Genomic DNA, 20,579 nt, shown 5'->3' on the forward strand with positions numbered 1-20,579 from the left:
CACCCTCCTTAACCTGTTCCAAACAACCAAAAGTGCTAAAAAGCCACAACTGATGTATTACTGCACTCTAGCACGTATGCCCCCCAAATAATGTATGTTTCATTGCAAAGTATGATCATATGTATTTCACATGAGATCCAAACAGTCAGTGCTTGAAAGCTAAGGGACGTTACGCCCCACAAAGGATGCACTAACTAAATGCAACACACATGATGCTGAAATCAGAAGTACAGAATTCATGTATATGTTTCAAGAAATCCAAATACCCAGTGCTTAAGGGCTAGTAAACAATATTCCCCAATAAGGGATCACAAAATTTAATTGCATGCACATGTTGTTGCAGTGGAAGGCATTGAATTCATATTCTGCGGGCATCCAGTAATGCCCCATTTTGCTGAACTTCATCAGCTGCTGCCAATAAATGATTAAAGTTACTCTTCCCCATGCATCATTCTTTCAACTCTTGCAGGAAAAGAATCCTTAGCTGCTAACAAGCCAGGGTCTTCCTGAAACATCTAATATTATTTTGTTCTCCCCAGTGAATCTTAGAGCCTGAGATACCCACCTAAAGTCTACTGGCTTCTATCCAACCTTGGCAGGTTAGCCTGATCCAATATAGACTGTTCTCGTGTTTTGATATTCTTAATTGCATCTAGCAATGAAAGAGACACTTGGAACTGATACTACGCAGCCACTCCAGGCCTTGATTCTCTCCATCTTCCTAGAAAGATGGGCAACAATTCAAAAGCTCTCCCTTTTATTACCATCCAGGGTATTTTGAGGGGTGGGGGGGATCATTTCCTGCCTGCCACAGATACGGCTGTTCCTCCTTTTCAGTCCCTGCAGTACTTGTGTAGCATTGGGACAATTTCGCTCTTGCTGTCTACCAGTCATAAGTGTTCCATGTATATGAATCATCCCAGCTTTTTCGCCCCAGCTTGTTTTTCTTGCTGCTGTCCTTGATGCCCTGAGAAGCTCCAATGGGCAGCCTTGTGTCTGTAGATGGTGACGTGGTTTTTTCCCCAACAAAAGGCAGCAACTCTGTGGATGTTCCCAATAGCGGACTCCTGCAGTAAACAAAAGCAAGTACCCACGTTCCTCTGGCTCCGCAGCTGGGGTTTCAGAAGCCTAGAGGCAACATGTAGCATTTCAGAGCTCCTGAGTAGTTCTTGTGTCTCCGGTGCCTGCTTCCTAAACAGAAGCTCCTTCGGTTGGAGGGGGTGGGCCCCAGCCTTTGGAGAGACTTGCTTGACCAAGGCAGAACAGATTGTGCTCTCAGTCGTAATGATAAATTGCTAAATCGTGGGGGGAGCCTCAAACCCAGGGTCCAATTCTGGCCTTCCTGGGATCCCAATCCAGCCCAGTGTTTGCCAGGGGGCCGTACCCCTTCCCCCGAACCCACCCATTTTCCCCGAACCACCAATTGTTTTGGTGGCTTCCTGGCTTTTGTGCAGTTTTTTTCTCCCTGGTTTAAAAGGTTGAAATGCCTCTCGGAGGACTTAGTTACTGGCAGCAAGAGCTTTAAGCTGAAATATGCTGGTATTTTTTTAATACATTTTTGCCCCACTGACCATTGGAATGTGCATCCCCCCGCCCCCAAAGCTTGGGACCTCTGCATGTAAAGCATGTACCTCTGAGCTATAGCGCCTGCCCTCCTTTGTCTCTCCCAGTATGAACATACGCATACCCTATGATCAACGTCTGAGCCCTTCACTGATTGAGATCTGGAGGAGGGCCTTTTCGGTGATGGCCTCCTAATGGTGGAATGTTCTCCCAGGCTTGCCTGACTCCAACATTGTTATCTTTTTACTGCCAGGTTAAGTATTTCCCCTTCCAGGCATTTGATGGCATATGATGTGCTGTTAAATGCACCAGGTGAATTGTTTATGGTTACCACTGATGTTTTAGTTGTTTATGGGGTGATTGTATTTTAGTAGAGAATCATTTTAGCTCTTCTAAATTTTGTATGTTTTGATTTTGTTGTAAGTCTCATTGAGTCTTTTTGAGAAAGGTCTCTCAGCAACAACAACATTTCCCATAGATTCAGGGACATAACAAACAAGGTATAATGTAATAATCTGAATATATCATGTGCTAGTCATTCAAAACATTTCACATACATTGTCTCTATAATCCTACGACAGCCCTGTAGGCTAAGCTAATGTGATTAGCCACCTGGAGTTTTTATAGGAAAGGAAGACAAGGCATAAATTGAATGAATAATAGTGAATAAATATTGAAGATGTGGCGGCTGAGGGAGAATCATCAAGGCCAGCTAGTTGGTTCATGGCAGAGGTGAGATTTGAATTGAGGATCCAGTCTTAATTCAGTCATGTCTTGCCTGTGCCACACTGCTCTTGATACTTAACCTTTTGTGCCTTAAAATGAGTCAGCAGGGCTTGATTTGCTTGCAAGCCTCCCTCAAGGGTGAAGTTCAAAAGTGAAAGCTGGAAAAAGTGATGGATGATAGTCCAGGGCTGGGGAACCTCAGAACCAGTCTGGCCCACTGGGGTTCCCAGATAACCACCTCTTCTGTTGACCGCCCCCTCTTTCTTCTAGCCACCAATGGTTTGGTGGTTTCCTGGCTTTTGTGCAGTTTTCCCCATTCTAAAAAGGCTGAAATGCCTCTCCTAAGTGAAAGTATGCCAGGTGTTTTTTCTGTCCTTTTGGCTCCACCCTCGTTGCCTCTGGTCCTGCCCCTTTACCTTTGGCCCCTCCCACTACTAGAATGCAGCCCCTGAAATTGAATTTGGCTCTTGGGCTGAAAGAGGTTCCCTCACCCTGATCTAGTCCAACATCTTATTCCCCCACAATGGCCGACACCTCCAAGAAGCTGATGAGCAGGGCCTGAGTGCAAGATGGAGATGGAGGCTTCCAGGGGAGCAGGCCAGGCTCCCTTGATTGGGTTGGAGACTTAATTCTCAGCCTGCCTGAGTCCCTGACCCAGTCTGCCTTACCTATGTAGGCTTCTGATGCTGGTGATGGGCTGTGATGACAACATTGCCACCATGCCAGCATCAGCCTCACTTTCAGGTGTGTCGCTTCTGCCCCTTGTGGTGGCTGTGATGACAGCATTGCCACCGTGCCAGCATCGGTCTCACTTTCAGGTGTGTCGCTTCTGCCCCTTGTGGTGGCCAGTTGGCCAGCTGCTTTGGGCCCTCTCCTGTCATTCCGTTGAGTCTCTCCCCATCCGCCAGGGGCTTTAAGCTTTTCTTCCACGCAGGATTGTTGTTGCTGCTCTCCTGCGCTGTAGCATTGTTCCATTGTCACGCGTGCACTGCCTTTGGTTTCTCTTCCTCCCTGGCCATACAGCATTACTCCTCCAGCTGCTGGCCTAGCCACCCCTTGCTTTTCCAGCCTTTGTGTTGGCTGAATGACTTCAGGGCTTCCGGCCCTCCCCGGTTGTCGCACTCACAAGGGATTTGTCAGCTGCCCCCTAGCCAAGCATAGAGCCTTGGGTGGGGCAAAAGAGGAAGGGAGTTAGGAGAATGGTCCAATTTTCTGTCTACAGCCCCTGTCTATGGAAGGCTTGGGGTCAGGGGGCTTAAAAGCTTAACAGGAAACCTATTTGGAAGCCTTTTGGAAGCAAACAATTTGCAGGTAAACTTTCTATTTTCATAACAATTGGCAGAGTGAGGGAAATGTTCATATGACTGTTCTCATTGACACGCATCTTGCATTTCAGTGTCTAATTTATCCATTGCGTGTGAGCCTGTGGAAATGGCCTCTGATTGCAGAGCACTTTTCAAAAATAGATTTAAAAATACCAAACAGAGCCCATCTTGGAGATTACAGGGTGTTCTTCTTGAGTGTGGTAAATTGCCCCGAATTGGAATGCGAGGAGCAGACAACACACCATATTTCACTTTGGGGGGTGGGAGGGAAAAGAACTAGCTCCCCTTCCCTTTATTTTCCCCTTCCCCCACCGCCACCCCCAACAGCTCCTCCTGCAGAGGAGGGAACCATTTAGAAAGCCAGCTATCAAGGTAGTTCCAGCTCTTCAAGCTGTTAAGATTGTTTGCTCTTCCACCTAGTCCTTGTCAGTTGTCAGGCTAGCTGGGGCTTTCAAGAGCAGAACGAGAATAATGGCCATTTAGAAAGAATGTGTGGAATTCAGCAGGCTGCATTATTGAAATCTGGAGGGTGTCCACTTATTTGAAAGAGCATCCTCCTTCCCATTCTGTCTGAAGCTGAAGTGGTCGGCCTAGGAACGGAAAGGGTAGCCTACTGGGGAGAATGCGCGGGATCTGCTCGAGTAGCAGGACGCTTTGAGCTGAAAGCACGGAGCTACGCAAGCATAGCCTGTGAAGAGGACGGGGAGAAGCAGTTCATGTGATGGGACTGTATCCCCTTGGGCCTGGGCTGTTCTGTCTCTTTTGCATATGTTCTCCTGTGAAGCACTGGTTGTCAAACGTCCCTCCTTTGGGAAACACTTTCCACCTGTATTTGTCTGCCGTGGAATATATGAACGTCTCCATAGAAACTCAGTGTATTGCAAAGGATTCCGGGCAGTGTCTAGGGGGAAACTTGGTTAATGAAGGGCACTGTCCGTGCCTGTTGCAGACTCACCCTGACCCCACCTAAATAGAGAATGTGTCCTGGAGCCCACCAACATTCCTCCCCATGGCCACAATTTGCAAGGAATGATGGGCAGTGGTGGCTCCGACCTCCTTACCAAGAAATTCTGGTTAGAGCTTCTGAGGAATTCCTGGAACGCAGTTTGGGAACTGCCGCTGCAAAGTCAAATTTACATTAGGAGTGCCAAACTGTATTCGGATCCTCTTTGATCATAGCTTAGTGACGCAGCACATGCAGAAGGTCCCAGATACAGTCCCTGGCATCTCCAGTTACAAAAGGATCAGGTAGCGGGTGATGAGGAGGACCCCTGCTTGAGACCCCGGAGAGGTGCTGCTGGTCAGAGTAGACAGATGGACAAGCAGTCTGACCTGGCATAAGACCACTTCCTGTGAGCCCAGTCAATGTGTAGGCATCCAGGTATGTGTTTTGTCTGAAGGTGGTTTGTTGTGATGGTAACTCTGACCCTAAGCCCACGGCTGGGCACTCGTGCAATGCAGTTTCCTCATAGCAGCTGTGCTGCTGGGCAGTTGATTGATTAACAGCATTTCTATGGCATCCCATAACATAAAGTTCCCTGGGTGGCTAGCTAATGAACTTGTCCCTTGGAGAGTTTGAGGCAACCAAAAGGACATCTGGCCCGGCTGTGCTGCAAAGGTTGGCCATTCACATATCAACTTGTTTAGTTCAGGCCCTAGGTAGGCTGAAGATGCACCATGGAGGACTACCTGCAGAACAAAAGAGGCACGAGAGAGGCATGAAGAAGCGAGCCAGTCCCCACCCGGTGGGGGAACAGATGAACCTGCCTTGTTCGGAGTCAGTCCTTGTTGACTGGTTCATCGAGTGGAGCATAGTCTGCCCTCGAATGGCAGGAGTTCTCTAGGGTCTTGGGTGGAGGGCTTTGCCAGCCCTGCTGTCTGAGGTAATTTTAACTGGAGACTGAACCAGGGAACTTATGCATGCAAAATGTGATCTGCCAGTGAGCTGTGACTGGCTGCCAACTAGGAAGTCAATCCATGGTTTAATGCAGGTTCACAAACCATGGTTTGTGTTAACCAGGCTTAAGCACAACATCTGCATTGACCAAGCCAAAGTTAAGGAATTTTCTCCACCTCTCCCACTTCTCTGCTTTCAAGGCGGTAAGTAGGTCCTGCTAGTGTCTCCTATAGACGCCCTCTGGGAACAGTGCTTAGCTAGGCAAGCTGAATGGGGGTTTCATTGCAGCCCTATTCAGGCATCACTTTCGTGAATAGGCTAACTGTGGTGAAAGGGGCAGTGGCGTTGCTTGTTTAGCCTCATCCCCAAAGTTTGTTTGTTTATGTATTACATTTATATCCTGCCTTCCCTCCAACGAGCCCAAGGTGGTGTACATGATCCTCCTCCCCATTTTTTTCTCATCACAACAACCCTGTGAGGTAGGTTAGTCTGAGAGTCATCGACAGGCCCCAAATCACCTAGTGAGCTTCATGGCCAAGTAGGGACTAGAACCCAGATCTCCCAAGTCCCAGTTCAACACTCTAACCGCTCCACCACACTGGCTTTCAGCCTAACCACCAAATGGCACCACTCCTCTCATTCCCACCCTCTCCATGTCCTCCATAACTTCTCAAGTGGGAGGGGGGCAGCCCTTGTACTTGAGGAGGCTCACCACAATTCAAAGCCGTGCATAATCGGGTTCTAAACCGTGCAGAGAACCTCCACAAAAACAGGAGGTTCCCTGCTGCAGACATTATGTTGAATACGGTGCTAGTAATCGCAGGGTGGAAGGAGTGCCATGGCCTTGTGGCTGGAGGTATATGCACAGCCCCTTTCACCACGGAGCTCCTGTTCACATTCCTAACACATGAATAAAGACTTGTATGTCTTTCCTCTTAACCAGGGTTAACCAGTGAAGGTGATTGCTCATTCATTGTCATAAGGGCAACTGTGGCTGGTTTTGAGGATCACTAGACAAACCTTATATAATAATGTTCCACACCTCTGTAAAGGCTATCTTTCTACCATTTCCTCCAGAACTGTTTTGCTGGCATGGCCAGGAGAGGTACCCTTGAAAACCTAGGTCGGGGAGGCAATAGGCTGTGTTTGGGAAATCTGCAACCCTTTTATCTGGAGGAGAACTCCCCAAATGCCTTTTTCCTCCTAGGAGCTGCCTAGGGCCACATCACTGATTTATGAACCCATCTGTGCCTTTGTGGCACTGGCAGCCATTACGCCAATCCCCACTCTTGTTTCAAACCTTGTTGCATGCCTATCAACCAAGCAGCAAAGACTGTTTTACTTCACAGCCCATGAAGCAAATAATGAAGAATGAGGCTTTGGGCATAGGCTCTGTGCCATAGAGAGAAGAGAAGAGAAGAGGATCAAGCTACACTTTCCGAGCCACTCAGCTACAGCCCATCTTTACAGTCACATCTCCTATCAGGTTTCCACCTTTATACCATTTGGTGGGCATTTCACTGGTTAACCCATAATGTGCTTTAGGGCGCAATCCTATGGCCGCTAGACAGCAGCTAGACGGTCATAGGATTGGTTGGTTACCAGAGATCCATGTCCCTACTCCCTCCCCTGCCACCTTGTAAGTGGTGTGGATCGTCCCTGCACTCCGCACTCGTAAGAGCAGCATGGAGTGGGGCAAAAGGGGGATTTCCTGGGGGCGGGGTGGGGATTTCAGAAGTGCCAGTATGACACTTCCTATGTGTTGTCCGGCCTCTCCACCCCACGCTACAAAGTCCTGTGGCTAGCCAGCTGAAATCGGCCATCTAGTCGCGAATGTAGGGCAGCAGGAGTGCAGAGGAGACGGTCCCCTCTGTGCTTCTCCTGCCACACATTGGATAGGAGGTCGACTCCTAGTTCGGGGGCAGCTGCCTAGCCCCATAGGATTGCTCCCTTAATCCCATTATTGACCATTATATAAAAAAGACAAAATTTTATTTTTCCAAATAGTATTTATGGGATTTATGGTTCTCACAATCCTATCTTATTGCCTGGTTTTTGTTTGTTTTGTTTTCACTCTACTCGAAGTAACTGTTCCTTCACTTGTGGAATCGCAAGAGATTGACTCTTACTCAGTTTCATGAGTGTCCTTCAAGCATCATTGCCTCTCTCTCTCCCTCTCCTTTGCAGATTCTATGCCCGAGATTCTGGCCTTCTGAAGTTTGAAATCCAAGCAGGACTCCTGGGCCGGCCCATCAATCACACGGTCCGGCGCTTGGTTGCATTCACCTTCCACCCTTTCGAGCCCTTTGCTATTTCAGTGCAACGGACTAACGCTGAATACGTTGTAAACTTCCACATGCGTCACGGCTGTACATAGCCTACTTTTCATCTATGGCACCCGTGGGCGTTGCGTATGTGCATTTCGTCACAGACACACCAAAGCTAGACCCATGCTCTAAGAAACCAAACAGCCACGCACCTTTTGAGGACCTGATGGCACTGTGTTGTTTTGGCCGACAGCATTTGGCTCTCACAGCTGAGTGCCGATGAATCCAGAGTTCATTGTGCTTCTCCTCTTTATGTTTGTTAGGCTTTAGCCCTTTGGTCATTCTATATGAACCAAACAGATTTTCTTGTAAAGTCCTCCTGCTCCAATAACCTCTGTATTTTGGGGGCTGGGGGCAGGGTGGTACTGCCAGGTAAGCACCATGGAACAGAGAAACCATTCACATTTCACCAAGGAGTTCAGTCTTCCTCTCAGCTTTGTCTTGTAACTGAGAGCAGAGCTCTCCCATCACTGTTTCAGGATCAAGAAGCATCTTTTTAAAAAGTAGTGGGTGGGGGGTGGAGAGGAAAACAGACCATTCTTTTGTCTTTGTGCTAACCTTGTTCTGTTCCACCTGAGCCATGCTGCCACCTAAACTGGCCCGCCTCCCAAGGGCTGCTAGTGAGATGGGGGCTGGACTGTGTAGGGTTGGGGGTGGGATTTTATTTTGCCAGTCACTGAAGACTCAAAGGAGATTCCTGCCATGCTGTTTCAGCTGCACAGGGGCTGCCAGTGACTAACAGAGGCACTAAACGAAGCCCTCATTAAATTGCGCTGGTCACTGGAGACCACAGCACAGGCATGGCCCAGGATTCATTGAAGTCATTGGTCGAGTCAGAAAGCCGTCTTCCATCCTTCATCAGTTTCCAGCCACATTCAAGGATTGGCACATCTTGGACACCTACCCAAAATCACAGCTCATAATTGTGCCTCAGCCCCACTGTCCTGACAGTTCTCAAGAAGAAGCAAGGCTTGAAAGGTGCATCTTGCAGGGGATTTCCACATGCTCCAAACTGAAGACTTTGTGCTCAGTCAGAAATATAGAGGGGGAAAGATACGATGAGGACAGTGTTTCCCACTCTCCTGTTGCCCTTTCCCAGTGCTGTGCAGTCACAGAATCTGGGGATGCCACATGGACTTATGGACTGGCCCTTAACGGCTTCCAGGACTTGGGAGGTCTGAATGAGGCCTTGTGAGTAGTGTCACCTAGCTTGGTAACACGGGTGTTTGGATCCGTCTCTCAGTCGTATGCAGTTCGCCTCAGCCAAGGCCTTGAACATGCTTTGTCTAGAAGGTTCTCTTTCCCTTTGGAACAAGTAGCTTGCGGCCTGCATCCTTGGCTTTGCTGAGTCTTGGTTCCCAGTGATGAAGGAAATGAATGAGAATGCTTTTGCGAAGACACCTTTGGCTTCGTGGATTAAAATGAGGCATGTAAACAGAACAGAACTGAAAAGCTGATGAGTAGTCCTGGATGTGAGCTGGATGGCAAGGTCCTAGCAGCTGGGCTGTACAAGGGATGTGCACTGCAGGAACAATTCTCTGGGAGGTTCATGGCCACTATTTAGGGGATAGGACTGAATGGTTGCTTTGGTTGCATTTCTTTTCCCTCACCCTTGCTGCCTCAGAATGGCGTTGCAAGCGCTTTTATTCATATTCTCATTATGCCTGTCTAGCAGGTTGAGGCAGAGCTAACACCTCAAAAAAAGTGTGAGGTTCTTGGAGGCAGATGCTCATTCGGAGATGGTCAGAGCATCCCCTCCTCTTGAAATGTTGGTTGCCTTTTGTAGATAGGATTCATGAAATGGAGTTCAAACGATAAACATGCTGTTGGCTCCATTTTATTAATCTTTACTGCTACCTTTTGTAGATATATGGCACTAGAAGTGGGCTTGGGGCAAGAAGGCTGGGATAAGAACTGCACAAGGGTGCATCATTCCAAGATGTTGGCCTCTCTGTCAAAGAACATAAGAGCTGTGTAGGATTAGACCAAAGGCCCATCTAGTGCAGCATTCTGTTCCCACAGTGGCCGACCAGATACCTATGGAAAGCCCATGATCAGGATGTGAATGCAATAGTAACTCCCCCTTGCCCCCCGCTTGTATTCCCCAGCAAGTGGTATACAAAGACATATTGCCTCTGATCCTGGAGGTAATACATAGAAATCATGATTAGTGGCCATTGATAGCCTTATCCTTCATGAATTTATCTAATCCCCTTTTAAAGCTGTCCAAGTTGGCAGCCATCACTACATTATCTTCAAGAGAGTTCCAGTTTTCCTTTTCTTTCTGCGTACAGTACTGCTGTCTTTGAGATGTCTCGGGAGGTGTGTCAGCCTAGCTTCATTCATTCTAAATAAGCACAGTAACGGGAAGCATGAACTCAATATTTCTTCTCACCCTGTGTGTTTAGACTATCCAAAGTCACTCCCTCGCTGATCACATTTATACAGAACAGAGACTTTTTCCGTGGTGGTGGTGGATGGTTTCACATTTGGATGCTTCTGGAATATGCAGGCACAAGCACTTAATTGTTTTCTGCCTTGGAATGCTGTGTTTCCTGGTTTGGTATTAACCTACTTCCCCAAGTGTTTTGCTCAAGTTCCAAACCACGTTCATACGTAGTCTTCCTCATAGTCGAAGAAAACATAATGCAGTCTCCAGAGTTAATGGACAAAATGTCCACCCTTTAACACTTTCTGAAAGTTCTCAACATCACTTCTCCATCCCCTGTCCCCAAGTTATACTAACCCTTAGACTCCATTATTAAGGGTCTAAAACTGATGTGATTTAGGACATCCATGATTGGGTCTCCCAATCCTTTGTTAAAATACCCTTGAGTTGACTCCAGTTTTGATCAGAACCAGGTGCTGGAGTTGGGATATGTAGCTTGTTCCTCCACATGCTGTGTTTCCTGATGAAAATTACCTCCAAAGCTGATATTTAGCCCCACATGGGGGGGGGGGTGTTGGGAGACAAGTACTTGCCACCTCCAGCATCACATCTATTTTGGCCCTACAACTCCAAGGAAATCAAGAGAAGCCACTACTTCAGGGTATTTTTAAGGTCTTTTTTAGTTTTGTAGACAACCATGGCATCCTATCTTGAAGAGACAGGAATGCGATCTCGGAATTGTTTTATAGATGTGCCATTAGAAATTTGGATTAAGATGTTGAAGGTGGTGTACACAGCCTAAGTTTCTCAGCCGTGCTGCTCTTTGCGTTGATCTCACCCTCTTAATATTTAAAAAGATGGGAGAGAAAAAGCATTGTCGATATCACTACATTTCTACAGGACCTGATGATTTAGAAAGTGCTGTAAATGCAAAAGGGGGGGGGGTAGGTTGATGAACGGAGGGTGAGCGATCTTGATGCAGCATGACCAAGCCCACAAGTGTATTATCTGTAGCATTTCTTCTCTGCACCTCCCTCCACCCCCCACCCTTAAAATCTTCAAAGCTTTTAGGGGACATGAAAGAAGAATTTGGTACGTGGGGAAATATGTACACTTCATATATTTCTTTCTTCCAGGCTAGGATGTAAATTTGTTACCTGCGTGAGATAGAAAATGAAATAAACCACAACTCTATTTTTTAACACTGACTTTTCTCCTCCCTTTCTCTGGCATACTTACCTATGCGTACAGGAAGCCTTTTGCATAAGTCCAGAAGCAGGGTTTTTCTCTCGGAAACTAAGCTTCCATACACCTGAAGTTTAAGGGGCAGATGATAGGGACAGCTAGGTTTATTTATTAATGTGTTTGCCGTGTTTGTTTATAAAAGGAGGGTGAGGAAAAAAAAATACAAAAAGTGCACATGGGGGAGAGGAGCAGAACCCTTCCCCAGCAGACTCAGGAACAATATGTGATGGGAACATTTAGTTTGGCTCTTAGCTGCAAGTTCTATAATAGTCTTTCTGTGGGATAGCCTTGCCCAACTTGGTGTCCTCCAGATGTTTTGGACTTCAGCACTCATCAGCCCCAGCCAGCTTGGCCAATGAAAAGGAATGTTGGGAGTTTTAGTCCAAAACATTTAGAGGTCACCTGGTTGGGGGAGGGTGCTACAGGACTTCTGAAGGTTCCAAGCCCTTCCCATATGTCATTTCAGAAATCCATGCAAGTGCCCCCCTGTAAAGAAGGCCAGCATAATTTGAAGTGCTTTTAACTGGCTCTTTTGCCAGAAAAAGGCTCCCAGAGTGGCTTACAAAGATCAGTAACAAGACAGGCACTGCACTCGGGCTTTACAGTCTAAAAGACACAGCACAAAAGGAAAATGGATTGGGAGGGAGGAGAAGCAAACTTGTTCTTAGTTACAATTTTTTTTTTTTAATGACCAGCTGGAATAGGAGCACCTCCAAGAAAGGAGGAACCCAAAGTTGCTCATCTCTCAGCAGAACTGATGCGAAGCCCCGTCCTTCTCTCCCTCCTCTCAGCCTGACAGAATGGCTGCTACCAGGAAACAGTTGATGGAGCTGGCTTTTCAGTGGAACCGATAATGGCCCTACTTCCCTTCACTCCCTTGCTACAGCCTCATGTTATCCCCGTATTGCAGCGATGGGAGCTGAAACAGAGAGATGCTTTGCCAAAGGCCACCTAGTGAGTTCTGTGCTATGGTGATATTTGAAACTGGGGATTTGTTGGCTCAGGACTAGCGCTCTTAGCCACTACCCTACTTCCATTACCTGCACTAAATTCCTTGCATAATGTCAATTACGCACAACTAAGGATTATCCCATCAGTCCATCTAGCCTCATATCATATACTGTTGTTGTTGTTCAGTCGTTCAGTCGTGTCCGACTCTTCGTGACCCCATGGACCACAGCACGCCAGGCCTTCCTGTCCTGCGCTCTCTCCCAGAGTGTGCTCAAGTTCATATTCATTGCATCGGTGATGCTATCTAGCCATCTCATCCTCTGTCGTCCCCTTCTCCTTTTGCCTTCAGTCTTTCCCAGCATCAGGGTCTTTTCCAGGGAGTTTTCTCTTCGCATTAGGTGGCCAAAATATTGGAGCTTCAGCTTCAGTATCTGTCCTTCCAATGAGTACTCAGGGTTGATTTCCTCTAGGATGGACTGATTTGACCTCCTTGCAGTCCAGGGGACTCGTAAGAGTCTTCTCCAGCACCACAGTTCGAAAGCATCAATTCTTCGGCGCTCAGCCAACTCTGGAAGATCTCTGGTAGGGGGCTTTCCCACCTCTGCTGCCTCGGATCCTTTCAGTGGAGATTTATTTGTGTATTTATTACATTTGTATGCAGCCCAATAGCTGAAGCTGTCTGGGCAGTTAACAACAAATTCTGGGGATTGAGCGAGCCCGGGTCCTTCTGCTTTCAAAGCAGGCACCCTGCCATTGAGCTTATCTGAGAATTACGTTCCTAACATCACAGTGAAATTGGATCTTAGGGAAGAATCCGTCGTTCTAACCGCTGTACATGGAGATCAAAAATCTGTTGAAATTTCAAAATCAAATCAAAGAGACAAAAGACTACAGCACCAATTAAGATTGCTTTAATCTAACTGTTGGGGAATCTTTTCCTGTCAATGTCTGCATTACCTCGGTTGAAACCTGTCAGGGTCTGTGCTCTAGCCATAGGTGTGGCCAGAGCCCAGAGTGGGTGGAGTTACGGATGTGACTATTCTTCGTTCAATAAGCAAAAACAAACAAAAGTATTTGGACCCAGGAATTCTCCTTACCCAATTTGTGCAAGGTTTCCTCCATCAGCTTTGTAGGTGGGGGACAGAGTGAGACAGAGTAAATAATATCAATAACCCAGAACGGGGACAGCGAGGGCGCATGGTCTGAGGAGAGTCTTGAGGTCCAGACTGAGAGGCCTGAGGATCCATGGTTCAGAGCTTCCTCGGATCTAACCAATGCAATTAATACGCATTACAGGGGAGGACCACAATGTATTTGCTTTATTTATATCCTGCCCTTCCTTCAAGGAACATGGGGTGGTGTACATGGTTCTCTCTCTCCCCCCGCCACCATTTTATCCTCACAGCAATCCTGTGAGTTAGCTTACGCTGACAGACCGAAGGTCACCCAGCAAATTTCATGGCTGAATGGGGTTTCTACCCCTGTCTCTCTGGCCCTAGTTCAACACTTTAAGCAACCAGACCAGGGGTAGAAAACTGGATGCCCTCTGGATATTTTGGACTACAACTCCCATCAGCCCCAAGCCAGTATGGTCAGTGGGTGGTGATTGTGGGAGTTGTAGTTCAAAAACATCTGGAGGGCACCAGGCTGCCTATCCTGCACTAGACTATGCTGGCTCTCAAGTCCCCTACAAAGTGTATGCTTGCGATGGAGCGGAATAAGACTTGTTCACCCTTTCATATACAGCAGCCTTCCTCAACCTGGTGCCCTCCAGATGTGTTGGACTACAACTCCCATCATTCCCAGCCAACATGTTGGGTAAGGCAGATGTACACCACCAGATTTCTCTGTTCTTGATGACTGGCTGCTGAATGTGTGAATTGAAAAGCACAAATGAAAGTGCTTTTTATGACATGCAAGTCCCTATGATAATGAAGTCACCCACATGGTGAACCTTTGTGTATGCCCCAGCTCTTGACGACTGGTGGATAAATGCAGGGTCTGTAGCAGCAGAACCTTCAGGCCACTGCCAAGGCCCAAGAACTCTGGCAGGACCCACTGGTGCTGATGCTTGTCCTTCCCCCCACCAGCCTGATTGGGAGCTTATGTGGCAGCAATGGCTTGGTCTGTGAACATGCCTGCCATTTCCACAGTTCCCCAGAGCAACATAACATCAGGGCGTTGTGGGTAGTTAGAATGGGGACTTAGCCCACTGGGAGGAGGCAATGATGGTGAGAAGGTCCACGAGCCAGCGCTTTGCTGGCTGTCCAACCAGGACAGAGCCAACGCTGGTCCAATAGGTGGACTGATCCCACTGGAAACGCAACCAGATCGATGATACAAGGGGATCAGAAAGTCCTGTTGGTGGCGATTGATCTCCTTGGTGGCTTGTTCACATTGCAACTCCTCCCTTTATGCTGCAGCCACCAAGTGACAGACATGGCACCCGACATCTGGAAGCGGCCGAGTTGGTGCTGACAGGGATTCTTGTTTTACATTTCTCCAGTGGGTTTTCCAGCACCTGCAGAAGCAAGGAAAAGTGGGGAGAAAAGATGGACTTTCCCTGACTGGAACGGAGCCAAGGCAGCAAGCAGATGTGTCCTGGATGCCTCTGGAAATTCCCATCGTCAGATCTGATTTAAGTCGTTAATAAGATAAGAAAGACAAAGGCCGTGTCGCCCTCCCCGAACAACAGGTGCAAAGCTTCGGGTTGGCTGTTTGGTAACTCTCAGATGCTTGTCAGAGTCTTAAAACACAGCACTGCTGGGATTAGATGTACCTGTTGCCCTTGGAGAGTGCTCTGGGGGAAAGGGAAAGTTTATCTCTCCCCACATCCCCACCCGTCAGGATGGAGCTCTTGCTAATCATGTAACCATGACGACCAGGAGAGATGGCCCTGCCAGATCGGCTCCCGACGTGGGGATGTCCTCACTGCATGGCAACGGAAGTGAGGTGGTGGTGGCATATCTGGAGTGGAACAGAGTGGTTCTTTGTCCACCCGATGCATGGGAAAGAGCCGTCTCCATTCTCTTGTGTGGGCCCAAAGCTTTGTGTTGCTTAGAACTGATCAGACAACACTCTGATTCTTCTTTTAATCACCTTATGGAAGATGCCATCCAAATACCAATTTTTCAAATATGGTTGAGAGAATTTCTCATGATCTGTATGCAGCGGGGTTGTTCCTTTCCACTCTAATTAATGACAAAGAGCTTCTCAAGGTTTGGAATTAATTGGGATCAAGGGCCGTTCCTCCACCCCCACACTGTGAGTAACACCACAGTTGTTATTGTTCAGTTGTTAAGTCATGTCCGACTCTTTGTGACCCCATGGACCATAGCATGCCAGGCCTTCCTGTCCTCCGCCAAAGGCCAGGACCATGTTGCTAGAGCAGATATACACCCATAGGTGTAGAATGTAGTCTGGAGATGGGAATGGGGGGATCAGGAAGGAGAACTGCCTGATCGAATTCTGTCTTCTGCTTCAAAACAACAGTGAAGCTCCTTGAAAGTAGAGAGCTAATCCTGACATCTGTAGGTTTTGAAACAGTTCACCCAAAAATATTGTTTGTTAATTAATTTATTTTATTGGCATATGCTAGAAAAGGTTGCTAGATGTAGTGAGTAGGAAGATCAGAAGAGGAGGGCAGTGACAGAGAAAGAATAGCAAGGCTTCTCCAAGGATCTGCTTAGGACAAGAGTGGGCAGTTTGTGGCCCTCCAGATGTTTTGGCCTTCAACTCTGATTGGCCCTAACCAACATTGTCAATGGTGAGGGATCATGGGAGTTTTAGGCCGAAACATCTGGAAGGCCACAGGTTGCCCACCCCTGGGTTAGGACTAAGTGCCCTTCAGCTCCTCTCCTCCAAGAACAGTCTCCACCAGCAGTCATTCCACTGCTGAGGAGGGGTTGCTGCAGAGGGAGGGGTAAGAACCTCTCCATTGGCTCAGCTAGGACCAACTGCCATTGGGCTCCTCATCTGTCCCAGAAACCCACAGGACATGGGCACAATAGCACTCACCCACTTGTGTTCTCCATCATCTGGCATTCAAAAGTGTGCTGCTTCTGGTAGGTAATACCAGTAGCCATTGATAGCCATATAGTCTAGGAATTTGTCTAATTCCCTTTTAAAGCCATCCAGGTTGGCATCTGTCACTACATCTTGTGCTAGAGAATTCCATCGTTCACGCGCTGTGTGAAGAACAGAGATGGGTGATAATTCTATTTATTTTTGATAAGAATTTGCCAGAATTCACAAATTTCTTCATATTTAAGATGGGAAGACCTTGAGATTAAAAAAAAAAAAAAAAAAGATTATGGGAGGAAGCAAAACTGACAGATTTGTCCATCCAGGTCGAGGGCTTTGAGTGCTTGGCTCTTCAAAGTCTGGGTTCGAATCCCTGGGTATTCAACTGTTAGTGCTGAATCAGGGTTGCCACCTCTTTTTTTCTGACAGGCTCCTTATCTTTAACAGCTACATGGCAGGCAGGTACAAGATGGACCTCTCTGTGCTGGGAATAGCTGTATCTACTGAATTTGCCTGGCGCAGATGGGTGAGAATTTCATTTCAGTTCATTTTTAATAGGGCTGTGCAGGGATCCCCCGATCCGAGGCAGGCCCGTTCTGGCTCGGGCAGATTCGGGGGCCCCCCGACCTGCCTTAGCCCCGAACCCGAAGCAGTTTGTCCCCCCCGATGCCCCCACACAACCCCCCAGCTCTTTACCTGGGCCACCGCCTCCTCTGCTGCCGCCGCCTTCACCATCGCCTGCTGCTGCTGGGGTATAGGTCCTTGGCGAGTGCCCCACCATGCCTATCCTTGACGTCATCCCTGAATGCATAGGAAAAAGTAAGTTACTTATAATCAAGGATTTGGTGATTTTCAAAATTTATTAATCCTTGAGCACATTGCAACATACAATAATTGAGAGGGTGTTAAAAGGATCAAAACATGAAGAGTGGTTTGGGGTTAGAGATCAGCTGCATTGACAAAGGAGGTGAAATAAGAGCTTATCTGGATCATGCCACGTAATTTCTGCTCTGGAGACAAATGGTGAATGTCTGTCTGCCTCTTGTCTCTGGCACTAAACGGACCCCTCCAAATGATCCAAAGCGGTGATCTATTTTGCTATGTATGTCCTGGAGTTGATGAACAGTGGGGGCTGCATTTGTGGCATGGTGGAGAAAAGCATACAGGAAGTTCCAGCGTTGCTCAGAAGCTTGCCTCGGAGTTAATTCTTGTTTTCATTTGTTGTGTTGGCCGGCTCCGGCAGATCTGAATGCTGACAAGCCAATAAAGGGACGTGCATCTGCCATAAACCATCCAGGAATAAATGAAAGCTTCGGGTTCCACAAAGAGTGGCAAGAGGGCCATTTCCGACAATTGCTGAGGAAAGTTGCTCGCCTTAGGGCAGGAGGAGAGGAAAATTGCAATCATCTTTCTTCACTTCAGTCAGGGACCGGTGTCAGTTGCCACTCTGCCAAGCTACTGAATTCTGCACTGGGCAAATTCCAGTGTTTTCGGTTTCATAGAATCATAGGGTTGGAAGGGGCCTACAAGACCATTGTGTCCAACCCCTTGCTCAATGCAGGAAGCCTGATTTCAAGGCGGTCTCCCATCCAAGTACTAACTAGGGCAGACCCTGCTTAGCTTCCGAGATCAGATGAGATCAGGCACATCCAGCCCTTTACTGGATCAGGTTTTGCAAATAAGTTGGCTACCTTTTAGTTACCAAAAATTGTAGGTTTGGAGGCCTCTGAGCATGTACAGAGTTCCACACCAAGTGTTACTTTTTTTTTTTTTTTTAAACAGACCCTCTTCTTGTCTTTTTAACGGCAGCTTGATCAGCAAATGTTAGCCGGCGGTGATGTTTCTTTCCATGCTGTGAAAAGCTTCAGCGGCTAATTCCTGTAGGTTCCTTCCCCACTGCAACCTGCTTGTTCACCTGCCTCTCATTTTGGCCCAGACAACGGCGGTGGTGGTGAGAAGGAGGAGCAGGAGATGGCCTTGCCTGCTTGCTCACCGGTGCTCTGTCTGGCAAGCAAGCCAGTGGTAGCAAGGATGAGAAAGAGGACACGGAGCAAGATCAGCTGGGGTGGTGCAAAGGTAGATTTATGGAGGGAGGGGACCCATGGAGGGCAGCTTGCCCAAGGGCCCTCTGAAACCAGGAGCCTGCGCTGTCCTGGCCAGATGAGTGCACGGTTTGCCCTAGCTAAACCCATACAAGAGTGGTGGGGGGAGGGTGTCTGTCCTCCCGTTCAGCGTTTCTGAGAAAAGAAGACGTGCTGCTCTCTGGCAGCTTCTGCCAAATCCCCCTTCCTTCATTACTGAACCCCTCCATCAGTGCCCAGGCCTCTTGGGTGCTTTTAGCCAGCTCGATAACAAAAGCCCCCAAGCAGCTCCCGAGACTGAAAGAGTGCCAATTAAAGCCGGGGTGTCTTGCGAGGAGTGGAGAGGGCTGCGAAAGTACAAAAACAACGACTGGAGGGCCCTTGAACTTCTCTACCCTGCCAAATTGCGTTTGAGGAATGCGGAGAGGCAAGCGAGCGGGTTAAGAAGGCCTGCAGCTGCACTGGCGCGTGAAAGTGGGTGGGAGGGGTTTAAGAAAGCAAACTGCAAGGGCTCCAAAAGGTGGTGGCGGAGAGGAGGAGGAGGAGATAGCACAGCGCACCACTTGACAGAGTAATGAAAAGATAGGTCTCTGCCCCAAGAAACTCACAATCTAAACTTCTACACAAAGAGTACAAAATCCTACAGAAGGGTATGGTGTAAATGTTTTAAAAACCTAAATCAGCCTTGGTTTGAGCTTCCAAATGTACAACAGGCCAACCATGGTTCAGCGCAGGGGTAGGCAATTTGGTGACCTCCAGATGTTTTGGACTACAACTCCCAGAAGCCCCAGCCAGCATGGCCAATGGGCTAGGAATCCTGGGATTTGAAATCCAAAAACATCTGGAGGGCTGACCTAAGTAGCACCTTTAATCCACCCCTGCCCCAAAAAGGCGAGTTGCAGTTTGGGGAGAGGGATTAGGATGGGGGAAATGGTCGGGTGGAACAGGTGAAACAGTTCCTTCACAGTGCTGCTGCTCTGATCGGGCCCACAGTTGTCTTCATGTACCTTGTAAGACCAGGTGCTGGGAGCAAAGCATTGGGCATCGCTGTCCCCTTTGTGTCCTGCTTGCGAGCTTCCAGAGTGGTCTGTCTGGCTGTTGTTAGAAAACAAAATGCTGGATTACATGGACCTTTTGTGTGACCCAGCAAGGCAAGGCAATTCTATTTAGATTCCAAATTCTATTTCTACTTAAATTATAGTTATTTGTAAATGCATGTCTATGCCTAAACATTATCAGCATATGTGATATTGAGATATTTTTATATTTATATATACAAGAAAATTCCCAGAGAACAGAGCCTAGGCATTTGAGGCAGCCAAGAGCTAGAGGACACCATACATTATATGCTGTTTTGTAAATTGTATGATGGACCCAGGCAAAAATATTTGCAGCATCTTGTAGCAAAGATCCCTACATTCAGTGATATGGGTAGGATTAAACACCTATTGTCCAGCCCAGAGAGGTTTAATACTGCTAAATTTGCTGTGAAGGCTGCCCAGGTTAGACAGACTTCTCTGGCCTACCTCGAGACTTAAGATTTTGTATGTTTTATTCTTTGTATATGAGAGGCTCTATTTTATGTATGTTTTATTCTCAGAAGTGTATATGTCTGGCTACAACCTGTATTTGGTTGCCTTACTACTACTAATAAAGTGAAAGATACAGTCAGGGCCAGAAATATTGGAACAAGGATAACTGTTTTGGCAGTTGGCCTCTGTACACCACCACATTGAAGGTGAAAGGAAACACACCCAGATGGGAGCTAAGTCAGGACTTCCAGCTGTAATTCAAGGGGTTTGACAAAAATGGGGCACTAACCATTCAGGAAGTACAGCCAGTGGCATACACACACACCCATCATTGGTGGCTCATAAGTAATGGAACGAATGGCTGACAAGCAGCTGCATGGCCAGGTGTGGCCTGTTTCCTGGGCACCCCATGACCAATCAAGCAGATAAAAGGCCTGGAGGTGGTTCTGAGTGTTACATTTGCATTTGGTAACTGTTCACTGGAACTTCTAACATGAGGTCCAAAGAGGTATCCATGCGA

General features: G+C 47.6%; 1 protein-coding gene across 7 annotated transcripts in view; it reads left to right on the plus strand.

Annotated features, from left to right (window-relative positions):
- DET1 (DET1 partner of COP1 E3 ubiquitin ligase) overlaps positions 1 to 16,710 on the plus strand; it is a 38,267-nt gene extending 21,557 nt beyond the window's left edge. For 2 of the 7 annotated variants that reach the window (XM_084817333.1, XM_084817336.1), the window contains one exon: positions 14,930 to 15,080. In XM_084817333.1, the coding sequence (XP_084673459.1) occupies positions 14,930 to 14,990 (61 nt within the window). In that variant the 3' untranslated portion in view covers positions 14,991 to 15,080. Of the gene's footprint in view, positions 1 to 6,860; positions 6,998 to 7,698; positions 11,435 to 14,169; positions 14,242 to 14,929 lie in introns of those variants that run through there. The other 5 variants (XR_014785405.1, XM_084817332.1, XM_084817335.1 and 2 more) reach the window with 5 other exon arrangements.
- The last annotated feature ends 3,869 nt before the right edge of the window (positions 16,711 to 20,579 follow it).

The sequence above is a fragment of the Heloderma suspectum genome, chromosome 11 (genome assembly GCF_057233095.1).
Source record: "Heloderma suspectum isolate Gila_16-S chromosome 11, 16-S_ref, whole genome shotgun sequence".
In the NCBI taxonomy this organism is placed as follows: domain Eukaryota; kingdom Metazoa; phylum Chordata; class Lepidosauria; order Squamata; family Helodermatidae; genus Heloderma; species Heloderma suspectum.